The 26,289-nt window shown below is 36.7% G+C and overlaps 1 protein-coding gene, 1 long non-coding RNA gene and 1 pseudogene across 4 annotated transcripts; 1 reads left to right on the forward strand and 2 right to left on the reverse strand.

The window, feature by feature from the left end:
- Window positions 1-25,783, forward strand: LOC106156117 (uncharacterized). 3 transcript variants are annotated; one of them, XR_015331456.1, is made up of 6 exons: window positions 1-169; window positions 276-409; window positions 21,517-21,646; window positions 21,977-22,076; window positions 24,513-24,672; window positions 24,958-25,783. It is a non-coding gene; the product is annotated as an uncharacterized LOC106156117 (long non-coding RNA). The 3 variants fall into 3 exon arrangements; XR_015331455.1 differs by lacking the exon at window positions 1-169 and having other exon boundaries at window positions 185-409; XR_015331457.1 differs by lacking the exons at window positions 1-169; window positions 276-409 and adding an exon at window positions 2,435-4,135.
- Window positions 9,072-9,940, reverse strand: LOC106180577 (uncharacterized). The gene is made up of 2 exons (XM_013564595.2): window positions 9,669-9,940; window positions 9,072-9,543 (listed from the first exon to the last, which is right to left on the reverse strand). Exons 1-2 carry the CDS (start codon window positions 9,826-9,828, stop codon window positions 9,347-9,349), a joined length of 357 nt encoding a protein of 118 aa, XP_013420049.2. The 5' UTR covers window positions 9,829-9,940; the 3' UTR covers window positions 9,072-9,346.
- On the reverse strand, window positions 11,491-12,519 carry LOC106156116 (histone-lysine N-methyltransferase SETMAR-like; annotated as a pseudogene).
- Window positions 25,784-26,289: the final 506 nt, after the last annotated feature.

Consider the following 26,289-nt stretch of genomic DNA (forward strand, 5'->3'; position numbering starts at 1 on the left):
TCTTTAATTTCACAGTGCACATATTTTGCAGATATCGTGAGACATTTCTATTTCATCTGCCTCTCCCTAAAATGGCGCTGACCTCGTTAACTCTTCAACTCCCGGGAAATGCAGAGAATCCAGCACGTTGTGGCAGCATGAGAACCGATACGTACACATAGGAGCTGTGGTGAGTTAAGAGAGGGTTAATTCCTCGGCTCCAGGGCGTAATAGCACGAAAATTCATGCGTTAGCACTCCTATTGACGATTCTGATATGTACTGTCTGTGCTACAGGGCGTAAATGAAGAAGAAAAGCTATGTGCTTCCACACTATTTCTACCCGGCAACCAGTTCTTGAGAACTATGAGTGGGTCACTTGTAGTGGACAGTGGTCAACAAGTCAGGACGACAGTATTAGGGACACTCAGGTAAACTGACCATTAGTGATGGGGGTCATCAGTTGACCACAATACAGAGGTCACTGTCAGTGTCATATTTACATTTTCATAGATTTTTGTAGCAGTGCTAAGTAATAGATTGACCCCGAGTCAGCGAGGGTTATGTGGCATACACGAGTGCGTAGCACGAGTGGATGTCACATAACCCTCGCTGACGAGGGGTCTATCTTACTTAGACCACGGTCCATTAACTTCAACAACAGTTCACGACATCACACGCAACTACCCCGCTATCTTCATGACCACATTATTCATCATGTTTGGAGCGGAGGAGGACGTCACCCTCTCTCAGCTAGATTTATTACCAACCCAATCGTTATATAAGGTGGATATCGATGCAGAATCAAAGCGGTTCGAAGAGCCAGTACATTCCGCTGAATTTGAAAAAATGGTTGCAGACAGAATTCCAACAAACACAGAAAAATACGACCTGGGCATGTAATATCTTTAAGGTCTGGCGCACGTGGCGTAATTTTAGAACTGTCACTATGGCCGACCCTCACTGGCCTATTCCAACCCTTGAGGAGGGAAATCTAGAGATTTTGAACTATTGGTTGGCTAGATTCATAACGGAAATTAAGCACCAAGATGGCAATTCCTATCCGCCAGGTGTGTTTAATTTTTCTTATCATTCGTTATTATCTTTTAAGTCGCAGCAGCACCCTGCTTCAATATTGTTAAGACATTTCAAATAAATATGCAATATTCGTGAAACAACTATATTTTGAATTTCAAAAGCATCGTGCGCTTCAGTAACTTCATCTTCAACCCAGCCTGCAAGCTCTTTATCGGCACCTCCAATGAAGCAAATTACGGAAAAGGACGACAAAATTTTAACAATTGAAATACTTTCTGTTATTGAGAAAGTTGTAATAATAAAAAACGGCAAAAAGATAACTTTTGAAATATAATACAGCTTGTTTTTTTTTCTTTCTTTTTTCATATGTGGTGATAAACGCTCAGTCCCTAATTAACTTGCTTTCAGGTGTGTTTACGGTTCTGTGCTTCGATGAGTAGTATGTTTGTGTTTTAGCGGGTTATAACGCATTCATGCAAGACGTGCGGTTATGCGAGTTACACCACGTCTGAGTCTTTTGTTCTTCACTTCCACCGTGGTCTAAATTTGTATATGATATCTTAATCAGTAATTAATTCTGCATATAAAAACCAGTGAGAGCAGAGGGATGGGTTGTAACCTTTTTTTAACCACTAAATTTCCCATGTTTTGAGATTTGATTCGTTCAAGTATATATTGATTTATTATAATAATTATTATAATTATCATTATGATGATGATGATAATGATGATGATAGAATTTCATTTGTTGACTACAGCTCAGCATTCCTTATGGTTAACTGATACAGAATGTTGCCAGTGTTAGGTGGACTGTTGTATTCACTTGATAACAACTTGAAATATTTTAATAAAATATTTGAAATATTTTAAAAAATGACACTCTTTGAACTGGGAGAGAAGGGATTGTAGAAATGCACCATGTGTGAATTGTAACAAGTAACATTTTACAATCTATAGTGGAGGACAGACAAATGGAGCAAAATATGAATAATGATGATCTGCAAGTTTATTACTTGACATGCAATTGACATATTTAGTAATTAAGATTAAGAACTAATTTTTGCCCAGTGACAGATTTTATTATTTCATAATTTATTACCTCCACGAATCAGGATGTGTTTTTTACTGAGTTTGTTTGTTCTTATGATTATCACTTTTAATTACTTGACCACTATCCACCTACCCACTACCCCAAACACTAAAAATATTCATACAGCATCTGTTTACCTGTTCCTCTGTGTACCCCACCTTTACCTGGAGGATAGGTGGTTACACTTTCATTAGATATTTAATAAAACTTTCTGTACTTGAAGTTGTTTTCAATGAAAAAGGAATTTGTTATAAAATAATTTGTTAATTATTATCACACTAAAATATTAATAGAATGGATGAAATGTTTTAAACTTTATACTTTTTACTTTATATTTGTATATAAATATATATTCCTTGGGGGGAATTGTCTGGGGGAGAATTGTCCTGGGGGAAGTTGTCCTAGAATACTAGAAACATTATGCAAAAAGTTATAAATAGAGTTTGATGACATTTGTAGAAACTGAAGAGGCCAAGAAACAAAAAACTGGATTTTGGTTGTGATCCATTTCATAATAATTAGTTTTATAAATAAATAAAATAAATGGGTGTGTGTGTGTGTGTGTGTGTGTGTGTGTGAGAGAGAGAGAGAGAGAGAGAGAGAGAGAGAGAGTAAAAGGGCAAAAGAGAAAGAAAGAGACAGAGAGAGGAGAGTGAGAGAGAGAGTGTGTGTGTGTTTGAGAGAGAGAGAGAGAAAGAGAGAGAGAGGGTGTTTGAGAGAGTCAGTGAGAGAGTTTCAGTAAGAGGAAGAGAACAGGGTGGAGAGAGAAAGGAGATAGAGAGTTCCTTCCCAACAATCAATATGGATGCCTTCGTATCACGTCCGAGGTTATTGTCGAGTGCGGAGACATCCGAGTAGTTCCGAGTATAGCACTGTGACATAAACAATTGTGGTTGCATTATGGGAATACATTGAGCATTGTGACATCAACAATTGCAGTTGCATTATGGGAATACATTGAGCATTGTGACATCAATAATTGCAGTTGCACTACGGGAATACATTGAGCATTGTGACATCAACAATAGCAGTAATTGTAGTTGCATTATGGGAATACATTGATCATTGTGACATCAACAATAGCAATAATTGCAGTTGCATTATGGGAATACATTGAGCATTGTGACACCAACAATTGCAGTTGCATTATGGGAATACATTAAGCATTGTGACATCAACAATAGCAGTGATTGTAGTTGCATTATCGGAATACATTGATCATTGTGACATCAACAATAGCAATAATTGCAGTTGCATTATGGGAATACATTGAGCATTGTGACATCAACAATTGCAGTTGCATTATGGGAATACATTGAGCATTGTGAGATCAACAATTGCAGTTGCATTATGGGAATACATTGAGTATTGTGACATCAACAATAGTAATAATTGCAGTTGCATTATGGGAATACATTGAGCATTGTGACATCAACAATAGCAGTGATTGTAGTTGCATTATGGGAATACATTGATCATTGTGACATCAACAATAGCAATAATTGCAGTTGCATTATGGGAATACATTGAGCATTGTGACATCAACAATTGCAGTTGCATTATGGGAATACATTGAGCATTGTGACATCAACAATTGCAGCTGCATTATGGGAATACATTGAGTATTGTGACATCAACAATAGTAATAATTGCAGTTGCATTATGGGAATACATTGAGCATTGTGACATCAACAATAGCAATAATTGCAGTTGCATTATGGGAATACATTGAGCATTGTGACATCAACAATAGCAATAATTGCAGTTGCATTATCGGAATACATTGAGCATTGTGACATCAATAATTGCAGTTGCATTATGGGAATACATTGAGCATTGTGACATCAACAATAGCAGTAATTGTAGTTGCATTATGGGAATACCTGTACATTGATCATTGTGACATCAACAACAACAATAATTGCAGTTGCATTATGGGAATACATTGAGCATTGTGACATCAACAGTTGCAGTTGCATTATGGGAATACATGAAGCATTTTAACATCAACAAGCGCTGCTGCATTTTGGTAAGAGATTGAACATTGTGACATCAAGTGGTGTTATAATGATATTATTGGGAATACATTGCTTTTTTCACTTGCTTATTATATTATTCAATCAGATGATTTCTTTGAATTTATTATTTTCTCTGTTTTATGTACAGACACATTGTGCCTGTATATGTAGCCATTACCTGCATCTGTTGTAGTTGTCCCCAACATTTTTGTTGTCCCTGTGCACTTTCAGTGTCAACATGATATTATTAAGTGGAAAACTGCTTGCAAAACTGATGAACATTCGTGATATACAGGCAGAATTCGAAAACCGGCATAATCCCACCAATTTTTTCAAAAATTAACCTGTGTTTTTTTCCCCCCAATTTTTTTCAGCATGTATGCAATACAGGCAACACATTTCAAGGAAAACTGATAGGCCTTTTGTTTTCAAACTTACAGGAGTGACCAATGTTACCAGAGTACAGGTTGAATAAGAAAATCCAGTTATTCAAACTATTCTTCTGGAATTTATGCATATTTCTTTCAGTATTTTTCATCCTGTATGCAACACTGACAGCACATTTCAAGGAAAACCAATAATATTGTCTTCAAACCTTCAGGAGTGATCAATATTATTTTTATGCTTTTTTTTTTTTTTTTTTTTTGTATGTATTATAATATATGCTGTACAGATAACACATTTCAAACTTACAGGACTGATCAATAGTGTTAATATACAGTCCAAGTCTAAAAATCAGCTTGATGGGACCATTTTTCTTGAATTTATGTGTTTTTTGTTTTATTTCTCAGCATATACTCTAATTCTGGAACCATAAATGCTAGAGACCTCTTGTTTGCTGCATTTTATAGAGCTTGTCAAGCGCAACACTGGAAGTGGTGTCATTTTTTGTTCGTTTGTATTTTTTTCGTTTGTATTTTGTATTTTTTTTAAAATGGTATACGAGTTGTGCTGTATCAAAAAGTACAGTGTGGTGGTGAATATAAGATGTGAAATACGGTAATCACCCAAACCCAATATAGACGTGCAATTGATATCACAAGCATGTTATTTAAAATATTTACTGCACAGATTGCTAACTGTGTTTGATTATTTTAGGGTCCCACATGAAGAAGCTTGTATTAAATTTTCACTCTCCTGGAACCATGAATAATTAAAAATAATTCATCATTTAACCCCAAAAAGGTACATACGTTACTGTCACAAATACAAAACGTCCAACTGTGAAACGTTCTACTCACTTTGAAAATTCAGTCATCACTGGTTTTGTTCATTGATTTATCTCCTACAAGTATAACGTTGCTAAAAATGATAATAATCTTCTGTATAGAGCAGTTAATTGTTTTTGAGCGACTTTAGTTTGCTTGTCACAGAATATTAAAAAAAATGGGGAAAATACACCCTACCGACAGTAAAATAAGCATTAAATAAAAAAATTTCCCTTCGTGATCCAAATACTATATCAGAAATGTCAAACTATCATGGAACCACAATATATTGTTCGGTCAGCAAAAGAAAACATTGTATCTCTTGCACACAAGTACTTGAACAAAATGAAACATTTTGACAATTTTTCTAGGGAACGTATGTTACCTAGTATAAGTGATGACGCAAAGCCCCTTGAGATACAGTTTAAATATTTATAAAAACGTCCTTACATCATGATTAATTTACCATGACTGAACCATTAAAAAATATATCGGAACGCGGCATAAAAATGAAAATTAAGTGGCAAGAACATACGTTACCGTACGGTTTTTTGGAACATAAACATACGTTACCATTGAGGGGTCTTTGCATAATGTTAAAGACATGGTAAAATTTAAAAATTGAATTTCAGTTGAGACAGACTCACAGTCGTGATTTTTTGTTCTTCACACATATATGTTTTGAAATATTGTATACAATTTTGAATTCATTCATTTTTATGTATTTTCATATAGCCGTCACCTGCGTCTGTCGTCGCCATCGCCGTCACCGTGCACTCAGCGATAACACAATAAGTGGAATACCGTTTTACATTTTGTATTCAAATTTACAGAACTGATGAATATTCATAATACGCAGGTCAAGTGCGAAAATCAGCATGATCGGGCCATTTTTAGGGAAGTTATGCTGTTTTTTCACTTTTTTCAGCATATATGCAGCACCGATAACACGATAAGTAGAAAACCATTTTACTTTTTGGCTTGAAACTTACAAAACACAAGACAGACAACACAAGGCAGGTTGCGTAACAAGCGGTAATCACATCGATGTTAAGCCCAGCTCTCACTGAGCTCCTGCAGAGCAGGTACAATGCTATCTTCGTGCATGCAGATTTGATTGCTCCCATCTGGCCAAATGTTACAAGGTCGCCTCACCAAAAATGTCCACATAATAATAACTGTGGCCCTGGTAGAGGGTAGTTACTTATGATTCTCAAACTGTCTGAAAAGATTCATTGGACTGAAGCACAGCTTGTGTTGGAAAAACAGTGTGATTGTTTTCTGTTTTGGAAGCAATGTAGTTCTTTATGAAATTTTTATTTCTTACATAGTCCTTGGTGTTATATGGATACAATGGATGGCCAGTCTGTAATTGTTCCCTTGGGTAATCACTAGCGTTCAGAACGTTTAGATCACTTGCCTAATTAAGTTTCAGGATACCATTAAATGAGATTACATAAAACACACATGTTGAGATTTCCATAGGTTTAGCTCTCTGCCAGATACTGTTTGTAATAGCCTAAATTAACAGTGTCACATAATTAGGAATCGGTGATAATTATGCAGGTAAATGTAGTTTAATATTGCAACTAAGTTACAAAAGAAAAAATATTTTGTGTAATGCCAACATAAATGCTATAGATGAATAACACTGAATTATTATCTTCAAACTCAATGGGGTTATTTATATCATATGAACACAGCTAGATTAAAAGTTTGAATAGCAGCTTTATTGGAATATTTTTTGTTATTATTTCTTTTTTAATTTTTTTCAAACACTGGCATTTCAAGGTGTGACTTCGTACTCCCATTCACCTGAAGCTCTGTACATTTTCTGTATTTCCACACAAGCATTTGTATTGGTGTTTATGTCTTTAAACAATATGTAATATTATTTTATGTACTGTCATAATTTTTCACATATTGGGATTTTCATTATGTGAATTTGAACTCTCATGGTCCTGACACTGTAATTTTATTGACCTAATTACCTTTTATGCATGATTAAAATTCATTGTTGATTGACTGTTCTGTTATTCCATAATTACCTTGAACTCTCATGGTCCTGACACTGTAATTTTATTGACCTAATTACCTTTTATGCATGATTAAAATTCATTGTTGATTGACTGTTCTGTTATTCCATAATTATTTATTATTGCATTAAAATTGACAAAATGACCTATTTTCTGCATTTTTATTTTCTGCTTTTTGTCTGTACATTTGACAGCTTCGCTGCCTTGTTTTTGTCTTGCTTTTCATACGAATGCACTTACTCCAGCTGGCGGTACAATACCCAGAGGCAGTATCACCTCTCTGGTCCTCTAGTAGGGTACTTGACTTTTGCCTAAAATGCTTTGCCCTTTTGTATGTACTGTATTTGGTGGAAATAGTTTATTTCATAAGGCTGGGAAATATACTAGCATGGTCTCAGTTAGAAGTTGACTTATTAGAATATATTAGAGAAAAATGAAAGCTCATTGATATATTCTGATCAAGTAAAAAAAAAAATTTTTTTAGAATTTTGTACAGTATACTCTGGATTGGAAGATGTATACTTTATTTTATTAAGCATACAGAGGAATCGTACAAAATATTGTCAAAAATATCAGTAATATCAATCATCATATAGCATTTCGTAAGCATAAGTAAAATATGTACAGTGGGAAATAATCACAATGTGAGGAGGTCACTGAAGCATATTCAGTATATTCTACATATTTTCCATTACTTATATACATGTATTTTTCCATTTCGAAATAGTTCTTTAGTTTATTTTGTAAACATTGAAAATTTTATCTTTTTTCATTCATTCTTTTTTCATATATATAATACTTCATTACCAGTATGAGTATACTAATGGCTGCACATTTTGTATCATTTTTCAGAAACTATATCTGCTAAAGAAAAATTAATATTCAAGAGTGATTTCTCAATAAATATCAATTTTTTTTAATCTTCCCATAGTGGTTGAACCAAATCACAATAAAAGAACACGTTCAATGCTTTCATTTTCCTTTTCACAAAAAGAACACAATGAGCTATCTTTAACCTTAATTCTTTTTAGAAAATCATTTGTTGCAATAATTCTATGTACTATTCTATATTGAAACCATCTTAAAGTAGTATCTTTCGTAAAGTAGAAAAATATTTTTATTTATCAAGGTCCAGTCTAAATTTTCATCAATATCTTTTTTCATCTCCCATTTAGCCTCAGATGCCAGTTTACAATACGCATTATTAATCAATATATCATATATTGACCGCAATCCCTTAGATTCTTTACAGATTATTTCTATAAATTTAGGTCCGAAGGGTAGCGCCAGTTTGACGTTTTCTTCCCTTAGCTCTGGCCACCATTGTGTAATTGAAGTCCTAACTCCGAGAAATAATGTAAACGGACATTTAATGTCATACTGGGAACTAAATGTTTCAAAAGAATGCAGTTTTCCACTATTAGAGAGCTTTCGCACCAGCACGTTTAGGCGACCGACGACATTTAGCTATCCGTAACCTTAAAGTGACCAACGTTTATTTTTTCGTGATTTAGCCTTTATAGATAGCCGAATTGTACAGTAGGCTAATACGTGTTTCCCGTGCTGTAAGCAGAGACATTAATTGAGGTCCTACCGCTGTTGACAGGTTAGGTAATATTTGCTGCACGCGGGTCACACGGGTCTTTGCCTTCCTGGACTCTTGAAAGAATTTAAAAGTTATATTGTCTCCTGTAGCAAAGTACTACTTGGTAGGTGGTCTTTTGGTCAACTGCCATACCTGTGTGTATGGCAATCAGACAAGTCGGTACTTTTAACTAGATCCTCCCACCGTGGAGAACTATTTAGCATGAACTGTACAGGTGTAAATTGTGCGTATGAAAAATTAAAGAGTAAAATCTAAAATTCATACAGGAAGCAAACATTTATACAAATGAAATCTTGAAATAAAAAAACTACTGTTTTAACAAAGATTCAGCCCTTATGTATTTTGTAGGCAGCAAGAGCCTAGTATGTGAGTTCAGTTTTTCTTTTTAACCAAAGACATAACCATCTCCATCATTTGTTTGTCTTTCTCAATTTGAGCTTCTCGCTCTTTCTTTTCTAATTCAAAGCGTTCTTTCTCGAAGGCCAACTTGTCTTTCAGGTAAGTGACATAATCTACTGATGAATCGGTGCGGCGCTTCTTAGTTGGCGGCATGTTGTCGCAATTTTCAGCTGAAAAAAATAAGTGTGTCATCAATTAAAGCAGCGTCAGTTTTTGTTTCTGATATAATCAATTTTTAATCAATATATTTGCTATTAGAGACAATTTCATGTATAGAAAGATGTGCTGTCCCTACTTTTATTGCAATGGTCATGGTTATCCTCACTATCACCATCCACATCCAGATCGCCTTTTTGTTTCTTGACCTTGAGTGATTCCATTGCAGCCTGACGGATCGCTCTGCCTTGGGCTTCCTTATCATCAGTGCATTTGTTATCTTCCTGCTTTTTGACCATTTTTTCTTCGTCAAGGTTTGCCAACTCTGTGAGCAACTGAGTCCGCTCATCGTACTCTTCAGCTGTTCCTGAACTGAAATTGAAATGAAAAAGTACATGAAGCTTCTTGGTTATGTGCAACACTGGTCTGGTTACACTCGAAATGTATTTCACACAAATCAATTTTCCCATGGCCCGAAGTATGTCATGAGGGTCTGTAGGCAGAAAATATGTTACAAAAAAGTGTTTTAAAAAGTGTTGATCTAAAAACATATTTAGAGTGCAATCCGCGTTAGGTATTTCAGTCTAAAGTGAAATTGACTGTACATACAAAATAAATCAATGAAAATGTGTATTAATGGATGATAAAAAGCATGGCATTGCATACTCCAATTTAGGCCTGGAAATATCAATATCCCTGGAAAATGAAAGTACATGTATACATAGAATTGGAGGAGGGGACATGCAGATCTTTGGGGATTTGAATTACATTTCAATACGATATCTTTTCAATGTTAGGTTACTTATGCTCTTAGAGATGCCATCTCATCTTTCCTGTGTGCTTCTTGTAAAGTTCTCACACGATCCTTACAAGCTCGGAGAGTGACGAAGCTATCAGGTTTCACGTTCTTCAATGCTTCGTTGACATTTTTATGCACTATATCCCAGGTGGCTTTTGACGAGGGTTGCGCTGCTACTACTTCACGTAGAAGAAGAACATCAAGAGCAGGGAAGAATCGAGTAGGCATTGTTTTTTGGTTGGAACATGTGGGCAGTTTGCTTGTAGGTTCGGTCGTCATTCTAAACGAGATGCAGCAAGTTGTTTTTAATTTTTGAGATTTTAATAAATGCAGGCGCCCATGCAGCTGATGCCTGCAGGCCTATTTCTCATCCCAAAAATTCAGAGTACACATTCATTCAAATACACAAAACAGGACGCCATGTGACTTTCGAAACAAGGCTTCATAAAATTTGCATTAAAAGTTTAGGAGACATGTCTCATGTCAACTAATGGAGAAAATCGAGCTACTAGTAGTATCTTACTAAACGTCACTTACCTTGCGGATATCCTGCTTGTTATGCGTCAAGTACAGACGGCTAGTCTATAGACCACTTATAAAGACGTGTACTCGTAACAACTGCTCACAAGATGATGACCTAACAGTCTTATAATACAATCCGTCACGCGTGCGGAAGGCCAGTTCTGACTGCCTTGTGGTCAGTGAAAAATACCTTTTTTACGGATATAACCTATATTTCAATAGTAAAAAAAATATAGACACAAATAACAGAGACAAAATGTTTCACATATATTGCAAAAAGAAAACGTTCAATATCATTTTAGCAGAGAAACGATCAATTTTGAAAGGCTTGATTTCATAAAATTATGCTGATTTGTCAAACCGTTTTTCAATGATGGGTAGCAATCTAGCTGCGGATAATGTTCTCTCTAACCGTTTGTGTACACGTCACTAGACAGCAAAATATGATGACCTAAACTGAGTCATTCGCCTAAACGTACAGGTGCGAAAGCTCTCTATTTTCAAACAGGTCATTTACTATATTTACACTCCTATCATTCCAAGACTTGAAATAAATATCATTATTATCCACCATCACCTCTGAACTATTCCATATAGGCTTTTTCAAAATATCTTCCAAAGTATTTCTGAACTCGAGATACGAGGGTTGATTGATAAGTAGTGAGCCTCATATAGAAGGGGTACACATTTTACAAGTATTTTTCTTTATTTTTCAACATAGTCTCCTTGAGTATCTATACACTTTTGCCAGCGAGTTTTGAGAGCCTCTATGCCACTTTTATAGAAGCCCTTCGCTTGGCCGTTCAGAAACCCCTCCACTTCACGTATGATGTCATCATCTGACACAAAGTGAGTACCTGAAATGGCCTTTTTCAATTCGGGAAATAGATAATAGTCAGAGGGAGCAAGATCAGGCGAATAAGGTGGATGTTCTATCAGTTCAAAGCCACACTCGTTGATTGCAGCCATGGCAGTGACAGACTTGTGAGCAGGGCCATTGTCCTAGAGGAACAGAACACCTTTCCAGAGCTTTCTGCGGCGTTTGAGCTTTATATTTTCTCTTGATTGTCTTAGAAGAGATGCATAATATCTGCCATTGATTGTTTGCCCCTTCTGAAGATAATCTACCATAAGGATGCCCGTGGCATCCTAGAAAACTGGGGCCATAACCTTCCCAGCTGATGGAACAGTCTTTGCCTTCTTTGGCAGGGTGAGCCAGGGTGCTCCCATTGTTTAGACTGTTGTTTAGTCTCTGGTGTGAAGTGATGGACCCAAGTTTCATCCATAGTCACAAACCTCTGCAGAAAATTATCGGGATCTGCCTCTAAAAGGTTCAGGTTGGCAAAGTCCGCCTGATGTGTTTCTGATCAACTGTCAGAAGTCTTGGTACCCATCGTGCTGAAAGCTTTTTCATTTCAAGATCTTCCGTAAGAATGGAATGTACTCTTTCCTGTGAAATGCCAGTTTTACTGGCTACATATCTTTCTGTAACACGCCTGTCGGTCATCACAATATTATGGACTTTACTGACCATTTCTGGGGTGGCAACTGTGACAGGCCTCCCAGGGCGGGCGTCGTCCTCAATGCTCTCTCTTCCACGCTTAAATTCGGCCACCCACCTTTTAACTGTGGCATATGAAGGGGCATCATTCCCTAGTGTTGCTACCATATCAGTATGGATATCCTTTGGTGTTAGACCTTTCTAATGCAAATATTAATAACTGCTCTTTCAGAGTGTTTGTCCATTTTGCAAAAGTCACTTGCCACCCCTGTGAAGTTGATTCCTGGTTCCTTATTCCTTATTCGGTTACTTATTCAAATGTGAAGTTGGTTACTTATTCCCGGTTCCTTATTCGGTTACTTATTCAACTTTTTTATGTTTTTTTATGATTTTGATGCTAAAATACCTGTTTCATCATACTAGCACCCCCTCTTCATCTAGATGACACCCTAAAATTGTTAAATATACCACTAAAAACACAAAATATAACCCATTCCTTATTCAAAAGTCCTGTTACTTATTCGGTTACTTAATTATTCCTTATTCGGTTACTTATTCCTTATTCGGTTACTTATTCAACTTTTTTATGTTTTTTTATGATTTTGATGCTAAAATACCTGTTTCATCATACTAGCACCCCCTCTTCATCTAGATGACACCCTAAATTGTTAAATATACCAATAAAAACACAAAATATAACCCATTCCTTATTCAAAAGTCCTGTTACTTATTCGGTTACTTATTCCTTATTCGGTTACTTTTTTCCAAGGAGCTTAGGCTCTGACGTCATTGTGACAATGATCATCCGTGGACTTGCTGCCTGCTGATTGGTACACTATGACATGATTCCCATTTAAATCCATAAAATATGAGATCAAAAAAGCACTTAAAGACTAACTATATAAATCCAATGATGCCCATTTTTACTATGACGCCAGAGCCCAAACCTCACTTTGAAAGGGGATTCCCCACCCACATGACTAACTATAAACCCACAATAAAATCCAAAAGACAAAAGGAGATGAATTTAGGAAATTCTTTGTAATTCAACTTCAGGTTGATTAACAGTATTTTGAAGAGACAAGAATATACAAGCAGTAGATGAATTAGAAGGGTGTGAGAAATTAAGTGTATAAACTGCAAATAAGGCTATGTTACTGTCGTAGTTTTTCTGTTGTTATGTAACTCAAGTTAACATTTTTTTAATAACTCATTTATTACATAACACATCCAGCCATGCTGGCTAACTGGTAGAGAAGAAACAATGCATTATGGGAGATATGTTAATTACATTATAATATGCAACATCTCCCTTTTTTTTTTAATAAAAATAAATCCTGGAATTTTTTTTTTTTTTTTTTAAGTTGCTAATAAACATAATCAGTTCACTGTCCGTGTTGTCTTTGTCTCCAAGACATTTCAATGTTCACAGTTCATAGGCACATGTAAATGTTTTTTGTTTTAACACAAAAGTCAACAGAATCTCAAGTCCAGAGTTCATAAATGAAACAATTATGATTAAGCTTATTCAAATTACAGTCAATTTGTGACACTTTCACAACTGACTTGTTACAGTCACTATTACTGAATTTATTCATAAGTTCAGTCTCTCTGGAGGTTTAATGTTCCTGCTTGATCTGCGTAAGGGTTGAGATCGAGGTGTTTCACATTTTGTAACAGTCTCTGTGTTTGTAATGTCAACAAGAGGTTCATCAGTTTCCTCAATCTCATTGTTTCTGAAATCAAAATGTTCTTTTGTCTTATGAATGTGTTTCCTGTTGCGTCGGTAATTTCCACCATTGGATTCCACATAATAAGATCTGGGTTTGTCTGATACAGTTTTAACTTTGGCAGGTTGCCATGTATTATTCTGAGTGTCATACATGCGAACAAATTCTCCTTCATGTAAAGGTTCAAGTGGTTTGACATGCTGATCATAGTGTGTTTTACTTGCGTTCTGTCTCTTCTGTAATGCTACATTGTAGTCGGAGTTCAACTGTGACTGTCCAGCGGGAATATTTGTTTTATACTTCCGGTTATTCAATAACTCACAAGGCGCTGGTAGGTTGTGATCAATGGGTGTTGTGCGAAGACATAACATGGATAGGTGGGGATCTGAATTTGATTCCCATGCTTTCTGAAATAGACTTTTAACAGTCTGTACCATTCGTTCTATGAATCCATTTGACTGCGGATACATAGGTGAGGATGTAATGTGCGTAAATCCCCAAGTGTTTGCGAAGTTTTTGAATCCTTCTGATGAAAACTGAGGTCCATTGTCAGTTTTAAGAATCTCAGGAATGCCATGCTCCTCGAATATGCTCTTTAAGTGTGCAATTACACTGCCTGATGATGTACTTGGAAGTTTCCGCACTAAGGGATATTTGCTGTACTGGTCAGCAACTAATAAGTAGTCAGTTTGTCTCCAATAAAACAAATCTGCTGCTAATGTGTGCCATGCGCGGGGAGGTACATCTGCTGGCAATAAGGGTTCCTTACTGTTGGCAGCTTGGTGTTTCTGGCAAGGTGGACACAGTCCGACTGTGTGCTCAATATCATTATTCATGCCAGGCCAGAATACAGACGATTTTGCACGTAGCTTACATTTCTCCACTCCCTGGTGGGCATAATGTAGCTGTTTAAGTAGGTCAGGGCGAAGTACTGTAGGAATAATCATCCTATTCCCCTTTATTATGATTCCATCTGCGATGCCTAACTCATCACGGTAGTTCCAGTATGGGTGAAGAATTTCTGGACACTCGCTGCGTGTAGCTGGCCATCCTACAGAAATCATTTCACGAAGAGCTGCTAGCTTTGGTTCCTTACTAGTTTCCTCGCGAATTTGCTCAATGCGTGTTGGACTTGCGTTCATGTACGAGTGTAATTCATGTACTGTAATGTCAAGTCCTTTGATGTCGTCACCATCACAAGGTTTCATGCGAGAGAGGGCATCAGCTAGTCCTATGTTTTTGCCTGGGACATACACAATCTCTGTGTCATAACACTGCGTTCTCAGCAACATGCGGGTCAGACGCGGTGGTGCATTGTGTAGGTGCTTCTTGAAAATGGCTTCTAGAGGCTTATGGTCAGTCTCTACTTTAACATGTCTACCATAGACATAATGGTGAAACTTTTCAAGACCAAACACTACTGCTAACATCTCGCGTTCAATGTTTGAGTAACGTGACTCTGTTTCTGTGAGTGCTTTGCTAGCATATGCAACTGGGCCTTTATCCTGGATTAAGGCAGCTCCTAATCCATAAGATGAAGCGTCAACTTGGAGTGTAAGTGACTTGCTACTGTCGTAGAATTGTAGGTTGGTTGCATTTGCTATTTCTCTTTTAATCTCGTTGAATGCAATACTGTGTTCAGCATTCCACTGAAAAACACTATCCTTCTTGCACAGGTCTCTGAGACTGGCTGTAAGTTGAGACATATGGGGAATGTATCTGCTTAGATAATTTGTCATCCCAAGGAATGTTTGTAGCTTGGATACATTTCTCGGCTCATTCATTACATTAATGGCTTCTACCTTTGCTGGGTCTGGTTTTAGCCCGTCTTTTCCTATAATATGACCGAAGAATGGAATTTCCTCCTTTCTAAGAATCATCTTGTCTTCATTAAAGCGTATCCCCTTTCTTCTGGCTGTATCTAATACTACGCGCAGAGTCGCATCGTGGTCAGATCCGTCTTCTTGCCAACCTGCTATGATGAGGTCGTCGGCGATTCCGGTACACCCTGGAATGTCTTTGAATACTTCTTCAATCTTGGCCTGGAAGACGTCTTGAGATAGCGAGAGGCCAAAGGGTAGTCTGTTGTATCTAAATCTTCCGAAGGGCGTATTGAAGGTAGTCAGAAGAGAACTTTCTTCATCTAACGTGATATTCCAATACCCACTCCGAAGGTCAAGTATACTGAAATAACGTGCGCCACTCAGTTGAGGTAGGATGTCATCCAGTGTTGGTGTGTAGTGGTGTGGACGTCTAATTGCCGTATTTAAGTCTTTTGGATCCAGGCAGAGACGTATTTTTCCATTGGGTTTGGTAACACATACACATGAGTTTACCCATTTCGTTGGTTGTGTGACAGGTGACAGGATCCCTTGCTCAACGAGAGAGTCCAACTCCTCCTTGAGTGCTGGCTGCAATGCAATAGGTACACGCCGTGGTGGGTGAACAACAGGAGAAACAGTGGGGTCAATATTTATGTGATATTCCCCATCCAATTTCCCGATACCTTCAAAGATATCCTTATACTCTGATAGTATGGACTGTCTTGTCACTGTATTTATGTTCAGAGTAACAAGTCCCAGTTTCTGACTGGTTTCCATTCCTAGTATAACTGGTCCTTCACAGTCCACAATATAACTGTCTGAGGTCACCATGACCTTGTCATTTGTGAATGTCAATGTTGCTATTCCACATACTGGTAACTTACTGCCACCATATGCAGTAATCGTGTCATTTGTAGGCTTTAGTGGTTGCTTAATTGCAAGTTTTTTGAAAGAAGACAGTGGTATTACATTTCCCTCAGCACCAGTGTCTATTTTGCAACATAATGTTGAAGTAGAGTTCCCAACTTTAACTTCAATGTCAGCAAATGGCTTAACTGAGGACTGTTTTGACTGAATACTATCTACATATATAGAGTCAAAGTATACACTGCTACTGTCACTTTCATTTGCTACTGAATGCACAGTTTTACTATGGGTCGATGCAGTTACTGTTTTTGTTCTACATACCCTTTTCCAGTGATCTGGCTTGCCACATTTGAGACAAATTGTACCTTTAGCTGGGCACTGTTGAAAAACATGTTCAGTTCCACACTTACCACATTCTTGCAGTGGCTGTCGTGAGCGTTGTTTGTTTGGTACCTTTGATTGAGTTTGCTGGCGAGGAGTGCGAGGTTGTGGCTGTCTGTAACGCGGTCTCCCTCTTTGACTGTTTCCACTTGGCCGTAGTGCATGAATTTCCTTTGCTGCTGTACTGTGAAGATCCTCAATCTGTTTCTTAGTTGCTTCCTCTGTTCGTGCAATAACAAGAGCCTGATCTAGAGTCAAATCGTCCTCTCTTTGTAATAATTTCGCCTGAATTCTCTCCGAGTTAGTGCCAAAAATGAGAGTGTCAATTATGTGTTGATCAACATCGGTATATTTGCATTCATTTGCCACGAGTCTGATTCGTCTGACAAAAGAATCAATGCTCTCACCTGCTTCTTGTCTGCATGCTCTAAGTTTAAATCTCTGAATTCGAAAGTTACTCTTGGGCTTCGTGTATTCTTCCAATTTTTGCCAATACGAGGTCAACACGTCTGGATCATCAATGTTAAAAGTTTTCACAATTTCGCGGCCTTTTTCTCCGATCCAAAGGAGAAGAAATTTCACTTGTCTTTCCTCTGACACAGCATCTAAAGGTCCTTGGAATATCAATTCACACTTTTCCTTGAAAAGTTTGAACGTACGCGGTAAGTCCATGGATTCCCAGTCCATGTGAGGCGGTTGTATCCCATACATGTGCTCCATTTTTTTTTTCCTTTTTTTTTTTAGTGATTCTAAATCCGTTTTTATCTTGTAGTTTGTGGGTCATCCGATCTCCAAATCATGCTACATCCAATGTAGATCCCGATTCTGACACCATGTCGTAGTTTTTCTGTTGTTATGTAACTCAAGTTAACATTTTTTTAATAACTCATTTATTACATAACACATCCAGCCATGCTGGCTAACTGGTAGAGAAGAAACAATGCATTATGGGAGATATGTTAATTACATTATAATATGCAACAGTTACAATAGTAAAATTGATAAATAAACAGTATTTAATCAAGGGAAGACATAAAACCGGTTTTAATTATTGATTTAAACGGAAATTGATGGCAGGTGACTATGAAAGGAGAGGTAGTATAAACCTGTTGATGATTAAATTAACTAGGCTATAGTCTGTTTGACGAAACCTTGCTGTCTTTAGAAGCGCAACACTCTATATGAATGTATTCATAAGTTCAAAATTCTAGCATCAAAATCATAAAACAACATAAAAAAGTTGAATAAGTAACCGAATAAGGAATAAGTAACCGAATAAGTAACAGGACTTTTGAATAAGGAATGGGTTATATTTTGTGTTTTTAGTGGTATATTTAACAATTTTAGGGTGTCATCTAGATGAAGAGGGGGTGCTAGTATGATGAAACAGGTATTTTAGCATCAAAATCATAAAAAACATAAAAAAGTTGAATAAGTAACCGAATAAGGAATAAGTAACCGAATAAGTAACAGGACTTTTGAATAAGGAATGGGTTATATTTTGTGTTTTTATTGGTATATTTAACAATTTTAGGGTGTCATCTAGATGAAGAGGGGGTGCTAGTATGATGAAACAGGTATTCTAGCATCAAAATCATAAAAAAAACATAAAAAAGTTGAATAAGTAACCGAATAAGGAATAAGTAACCGAATAAGGAATAAGTAACCGAATAAGTAACAGGACTTTTGAATAAGGAATGGGTTATATTTTGTGTTTTTATTGGTATATTTAACAATTTTAGGGTGTCATCTAGATGAAGAGGGGGTGCTAGTATGATGAAACAGGTATTCTAGCATCAAAATCATAAAAAAACATAAAAAAGTTGAATAAGTAACCGAATAAGGAACCGGGAATAAGTAACCAACTTCACATTTGAATAAGTAACCGAATAAGGAATAAGGAACCAGGAATCAACTTCACCGGGGTTCACTTGCCTTGCTTATTTGAAAGTGCTACCTCGTCGACATAAACTAACCAAATGACACCAAACTTCGGCTACACACCTTTAAATAGTCAGGGAATAGAAGAGCTGAAAAGGGATATCCCTGCTTAACCCCTTCCACACGAGGCTCACTACTTATCAATCAACCCTCGTATCTCTTATAAAATCCACAAGATAAAGAACGATTTCTTTCCAGAAATAATTGGTCATGTTTTCTGCACACCTAACCAAGTAGAAGTCTCCCTGATCAATAAGTCGATTTATATTAATGTTTTGTGTATCTATCATAAGTCTAACCCAATCTGTTTCATTTAATTGTCATTGGTTTCCTTATCCAAGTTAATTTTAAGCTTTTTATAAATGTTTGTATGTCAATCATTTGACAGCCTCCACATTCTATTGGTTGAATAAGCACCTTCCTAGCTATCCTATCCCTTTTATTGTTCCAAATAAATTTAAAAAACACGTCTTCCAATCTTTTTATCGTATCATCTTTTGTTAATTCACAGGGCAATTAAGTGTGGTGGGGTAAAAGGAACACAATATCCCACAGGTCCTGCGGTCTACTGGCTTAAAATTTAAAATGGGTGATTATTGGAAGATGGACAGCAAAAACATTTTCATTATTAATTTACTCATATGATTTCAGAAATAGAACAATCACGCCCGCCCAATCACACACACTCTATTATTACACACACACACACACACACATATGTACACACATACTATTATTACACACACACACACACACACACACACACACACACACATGTACACACACACACTATTATTTTAACAAATCTACGTTAACAAACTTTTAGTTTTTAAACATGTTGAAACTTTTATTAACAATAAAAACAAACAATACCAGACAAGATGTCGCTTACTGCATGTTAAAACTAAAATTTTTAACTACAATTGTGCACACATACATGTTTTGTAATGTATTCTGGTCTTGTATATTTTTATTAAACATACAGATAGTTAGTTCCGTAGGTTATAAGGGGGGACACTAGTGCACCCCATATATACGATTTGGGTTTTGTGTCCAGACCCTTATAGCACACCCCATGCAACATTGCTCCATAATATGCCTTGGTTGCTAGCAGCCGTGTGGTCATCCGCCGTGCAGTTGCTATTAAACGTCACACACAGAATATTTAAAGAGGCCATCGTTTCCATAGGATATCGACCTGAGACCCGGGAAGATTTTTTTTGACTAAATTTCATTCTCCAGCACAGGGAGCAGTCATGACAGATATTAATCAGCACTTGAAGTCCAGTCACAGTTGTAGAAAAATTTGTTAAATCGTCAGCATAGGTTAATATTACCTATTATTATTATTATTATTATTATTATATTATGTAAGTTATTTCTGATTAAAACACCAGCGTGCCCGCAGTGGTACAGGGCACACTGGGGAGGATTATCAGGGGCGGACCCAAGATATTTTCTGACTGTCTTCCAAATTATCTTTGTTGATTTATCCTTCATTTTTGACCGTCTTCCAACAGAAAAAAATTAGATACCCATCAATGTAAACTTGAAAATCTGACCGTCTTCCGGAAGACCCAGAAGACGGCCTAAATCCGCCCCTGATTATAGACTCAATGAGTTTAGAGTATGTAGTGCTGATGGTGATTGGCTGGTAGTTCTCTGGATGGTTTGGGTTTAGTCCAAGCTTTTTCAGCATGGGGATTAACACCCCCTCTGCAAAGGTGACCTGGACAATATTGTAACGCAGAATAATGCAGAATAGCGAAAAGATCACATAACACGTCGCTTTTAGCAAAGGCAATATGTTCGGCAGTTATGCCATCGATGCCTGGAGAACAATTTCTTTTCAGGCTATCCATAACTTGTTGAGTAGTGACTGTTATATTAGTTTGAGAACCAAGTAATGATTTGTAACACATCTCAACAACCTAAGAGATGTAAGCTTGCTCTGAGGTCAGGTCCTTGCTGCCCGTCATAATCCCTTTATGAAATTCGGCAAATTGAGTAGCAGTTAAGTTCAAGTTTGGCTTTACAGAGTCCCTCCTCCTAAGCTTTTTCCACAGCCTATTTTTGTTCCTGGTATAAAATAGATTCTTCATTTCATTTATTTCAGAGTTAATTGTGTTTTGGGAATACTAGCAACAGAAGTTTCTGCAGTCATAAATTACGCCTTTCTGAGGGTGGCCATTTGATGTCCAGATTTTGCCACCAGAGTTTTTTCTTTACTTGCAATTGACTCAAGTGTGGGCACCACCAATGCTAGAATGAAGATTTATTGTGTACTGAGCAACAAGCCTCTCTAGCTGCTTCATGGCAAATGTTGCTTAGGCTGGTCATTGCTCCGTTGATCTCGTTTTTTATTTTATCGGGCTGTAGCAATTCAAACGCCTGCAACTTTACATATTATTATATATTTTTAGGCTGCGCTGTAAGTCCATGATTAAGAAGACATTTCCTCTGATTGGCCAGTGGTAGCCATGAAGGCTTCTGGAGAATAACTGTTTTCCACCTGTATTTAGAAAAGACTTCGAATTCCTAGAAAAAGAGGAGGTAGGCTGAAAGGGATCATGCAATAGCAGAGATGAGAAAACCATGTGATTAACAGAAAAAGTGGAAGCTATTGGCATATACAAAATTGCATAATGTCACTGTAAGACAAATAACTCCTCACTGTCAGCTAAACATTTTTAAATATTAGTGTATAGAAATGAGATCTTTCAGAAAAATTGTGAAAAAGTTATTCCATTTATTGACTGAGGCAGTTGATAATGATTTATTTTGTAAAACTAAACATTAAATAAATTGTTGGATAATTTGCCCAAATCAGCGACTTATTTAAATGAAAACAGTTATTAATTTCAAAAATTATAAAATCTGTAGGTATGATTATGTGGATATAAAGAAAGGTTGTGTGATGATCCTCTTTAATACAGAGTTCAAAGACCTAGATGATGTCAACACTGGATAGGTGTTTATGCAGGTGAGTCATGAGTTTGCAAAAACAATAAGCATTGCCCTCTTTTTTATCACTTCAAAATTAGTTTAGATGAATTCCTGCTTTAAAATGGCAACTCCATTGCACATCTTAAATTGTTTTTATAGTTATAGAAAAAGATCCAAAGAACAGCTTAACTTCTGAGATATTACCATAATTGATTCCACTATTTCTAAATGATATACAATTATTTTTAGTTCATAACACAATTGTTAGAAGTCTATGCCTTTTTTTAAATTGTAAATATACACCCTCAGATAAAACTAACACTTAGTCTAATAACTTCATTTTTAATATTTATTCACTTAAACCTCTCTCCATAGAACACCCCAAACTTTTTTTATTGTCATGGCCTTTTTTATTGTCAAGGTACCCCAGATAGGAACATGTACTGGTACAGGCATGTTATGTCATATATTGTCATAGTCATATTGTCAAGGTACCCCAGATAGGTACATGTACTGGTACAGGCATGTTATGTCATATATTGTCATGGTCATATTGTCAAGGTACCCCAGATAGGTACATGTACTGGTACAGGCATGTCATGTCATTTAGAAAAGTGATGTGGTCCTAGGGACCATTCCCAGACCCTATTGTACTAACTGTGAATCGATCTATCTCCAAGGGGATTCTCACTAAATTGCAATCAACTTAAGGGACGGATGTACCCAAATATAGCTAAAAATAGTCATTTTTGGTTTTTAATGTCTAATTATTGGTTAAATGTGTATCTAACGTTTAACAGAATAAAATTTTTACATTTTGAACCAAAAATATGTTTTTTTCTGAGGATTCTGATGCTGCACACATCAGCACCGGTGGCCTGGTCTATGCCCCGCCTTCGTTGTCAACGGCCGTTGGCATGGGTAAACTCGGTGGGCGGACCTTAGCAGCATCAGCAAGTCTAGGGAAACAATAGAACAGGGATGTGCCATGCCCCCTTTGTCATAAACAGCGATCGGCAAAGCAGTGCCTATTGTTCCACTTAAGCTGTTTTGAAAGTCGCTCTTGATTGTGATCAGCGCTAAGATGAATCTTTTCCGACACATTGGATTTGCTCGAAATACGCGTTCTCCCTTGAATATTGCTTGTCACACGCGCTCTTTCCATTTTCTTGTGAACTTTTTGAGATATGCAAAAGAAAAGAAGAAAATTCCGTTGCTTGCTACCCGTGACAACAATCGTCATACTTTCTATCCATTATCGACAACAGCTTGATGCAGTTGTTAGATTTTAATAATCTACATGGGCGTAACTAGGCATACGCACAGATGCACTGTGCGTACAATTTTTTGGCCAACCATGCTATTATTTCATATAAATTTTCACGGAATATAAAGAAATCCTCTGCTTATTAAAGTCACCTATATGAACAAATCCTCTGTATCAAAATCCAAGAACTAGGTCACACGATGAAGTTGGAGCTGTGTTCCAAGCATAATTAGATATTTTGAGGATACATTAAATGAATATGCCAGGAATAAAAAGGCTAAGACCTTTATTTAAGGAGAAAATCTCAAACCTACATTCCCACCTAAAGCAGCTTAGATGTCTGCCATGCCTACTGAACCTGTTAAGGGGTAATTTATTATCATTTAACAGCTTCAGTAGGCATCCCAGACATCTAAGCCGCTGGAAGCAATTGAGCGAGAAACCCATTGAAGATGGATCAATCATGTTAGATCAATCTAGGTATAGGAACCCAGTCTTAATATTTGCTATGGCTACAGGTTTGATGTACTAATACTATTACTAATAGATAATAGTTTTCCTATAACATGAATTAATATTATATGAATCAATATTATAGAACCTATTTGGGTTTTATGTAAATAGGATGATGGTTTACTCATACTGCCTTTGTTAATGAATGGTTGTGTTCAGTTGATAGATTAAAATATTGAAGAGTACAGACACAGTAGTATTGATGGCTGGTCAGAAAACCAAACCAAACCAAAAGATTTGGAACAATGGAAAAAAAACATATTTTACTTCTATTATAGACAGACCATACCTGTTGAGGTAAAAATATCTGATTTTTTAAAAGAACTTTACAATTCATGTGTCACCTCTCTTGCCTATAGATGCCATTGAATCTGCTTCATACAGCGTAGAAGATATTTGTTTGAGTGTATATATACAGACACTGTATTTGTGTCGATATATATTCTGATATCATTCTCACAGACACCATAGGTCAACTTAGAGTGATCCATCTCTGTGCTTGGACTCTCGCCAAGTGCAATCAGCTTAATTGAATGACACGTCTCTGAAGGCATTGAATAGAATACAAAATAGCTGCTGATTATGCAAGCATGTTGGAAACAAGAGGAGACATGTCATTCACTTAACGCTGTTTGCACTCAGAAAGAGTCCCTGCAAATCTACGATCGATGTTTTGTTGATTTTTCATTACAGAATTTTTGCATATTTCTTGTGGAAGAAGTGAGCAAAAACCAGAACTTGTGGGTGGTTACTGAGACTCTGGACGCCATCGTTTATCATCTGTACCTGTTGTCATGGAGATCAGTGTGACAGACATACTCCAGACCATATGGTACCACAGCTGACAGCTGAGGTAAAACTGCTCCCTGTGGTTTTATTTATTTATTTATTTATTTATTTATTTATTTATTTATTTATTTATTTTTATCAAAACAACTAAAGACCTATATCAGCAGTAGTTCCATCATATGCGTAGTGAACAATATAAAAAAAGCTTCATGTTTTGCTTACTAAAATGATTCCTGCAGTTGGGTATTTAATATATTCTTTTACAGTGTAATAATATCTTTATTTCAAGACATATTAATCAATTAAAGCAATGGGTACCTTCTGAAAGAATATTTTGAAATTTTTCCAGATTCATCAACAGAAGCCCACCTTCTTATCAGTATGACAGCAAGGACAAATCTGGTTCAGTTCATCAAATACAAGTATTGGCCAGTAGATTAACTTAGACCCCTTTCCATACCTAGATCAATCTAGCAGGATCGACCCATCACCAGGGGAATTTTCACTAAATTTGAGTTCAGATCAAGCAGCTTAGATGTCTGGCACACCTACTGAACTTCACATCAATCGAAATCAAGTGAAGTTCAATGTGTTTAATTCTGAAAAATAAAAGATAATATACATATCGTAAACTTTGATGTTGTGAAAAACTGGAAACAACTCAAAAACTGGAATAGGGAAGAAAAGGAAGCCAATGTTCAGATTTACACATCAGATTCTCGGAAAGTAAACCTACTAATTGTACCACCAGCGTTAGCGCTGGCGGTACACATGGTTTTAGTCCCGTACGGTCCGTTCCGCCGGTTCCGCCGCCATGTTACTGTTACCGCTTCTCCTCCTAGACGGTAAGGGCCCCCATACCCATCTCTTGGATTTAGGTCACCTATAATCTCAACTCGTTCCACGTAAAATTTGGGCTTTGTCGGTATTGGGGTCTAGGTGTGGCATTCATTGCAATGCACCCTTGTCCAAAAATGGCAAAATTAAATGCTAATTATCTACCCTACGGAAGGAATTATGGGAAAAATTTCTACAGACGGCTTTCCTAAAGTCATATGTGTAGATTTCAAATATGCCCTTGGATTTGACCTTTGACCTTTATTTCAAGGTCAAACGGGCCAAAATTTTCAAAAAAATGAATTTTTTTACGAAAAAAAATTTATTTGCGCTGTTATTCAGACACCACACTGACTTAACCAGTAATATTTATGGAAAGTGTTACCCTTGGTGTCATCTATCATCTCTGTAAATTTGGGGTCAATCGGTGCATTTTCACGGGTGTAGCAGCCATAAGATACCGAAACTGAAAACTGTCTCTAATTCGGGAACCTTTAATGCTAGAGACCCATTCTTTTTTGCATTTTGTAGAGCATGTAAAGCCCAACACTGGAGTTGGTCTCTGTTTTTTTGTATTCCATACGGTTTTCAAGTTACGCTGTATCAAAAAGTACATATTGGTGGTGAAAGCAAAATGTGCAGTACGGTAATGGATAATAAATTTTGAACTCTGGAAAAATAAAACATAAGGCTTGGCAAAGCAGACAACTTGTGGTCAAAAATGACATTATTTCATCAAATTTGAACTTCTGGAACTTCAGAGCACCTCCCATTTCAAGAATTTTGACCAAAATGACCTTTTCTTTATTTTAATTAATTTTTTCTGTAGGAAATTTATGGCACA

This window comes from Lingula anatina, chromosome 10 (assembly GCF_051362555.1).
Source record: "Lingula anatina isolate TDL-2025a chromosome 10, LinAna3.0, whole genome shotgun sequence".
In the NCBI taxonomy this organism is placed as follows: Eukaryota; Metazoa; Brachiopoda; class Lingulata; order Lingulida; family Lingulidae; genus Lingula; species Lingula anatina.

What these genes read in the sequence shown, in the direction of transcription:
- LOC106180577 (XM_013564595.2), bottom strand. Translation starts at nt 9,828, where the DNA reads ATGGTCAAAAAGCAGGAAGATAACAAATGCACTGATGATAAGGAAGCC. An exon ending in CCATGACCATTGCAATAAAA is followed by an intron (nt 9,544 to 9,668) that starts GTAGGGACAGCA and finishes TATTTTTTTCAG; the next exon opens with CTGAAAATTGCGACAACATG.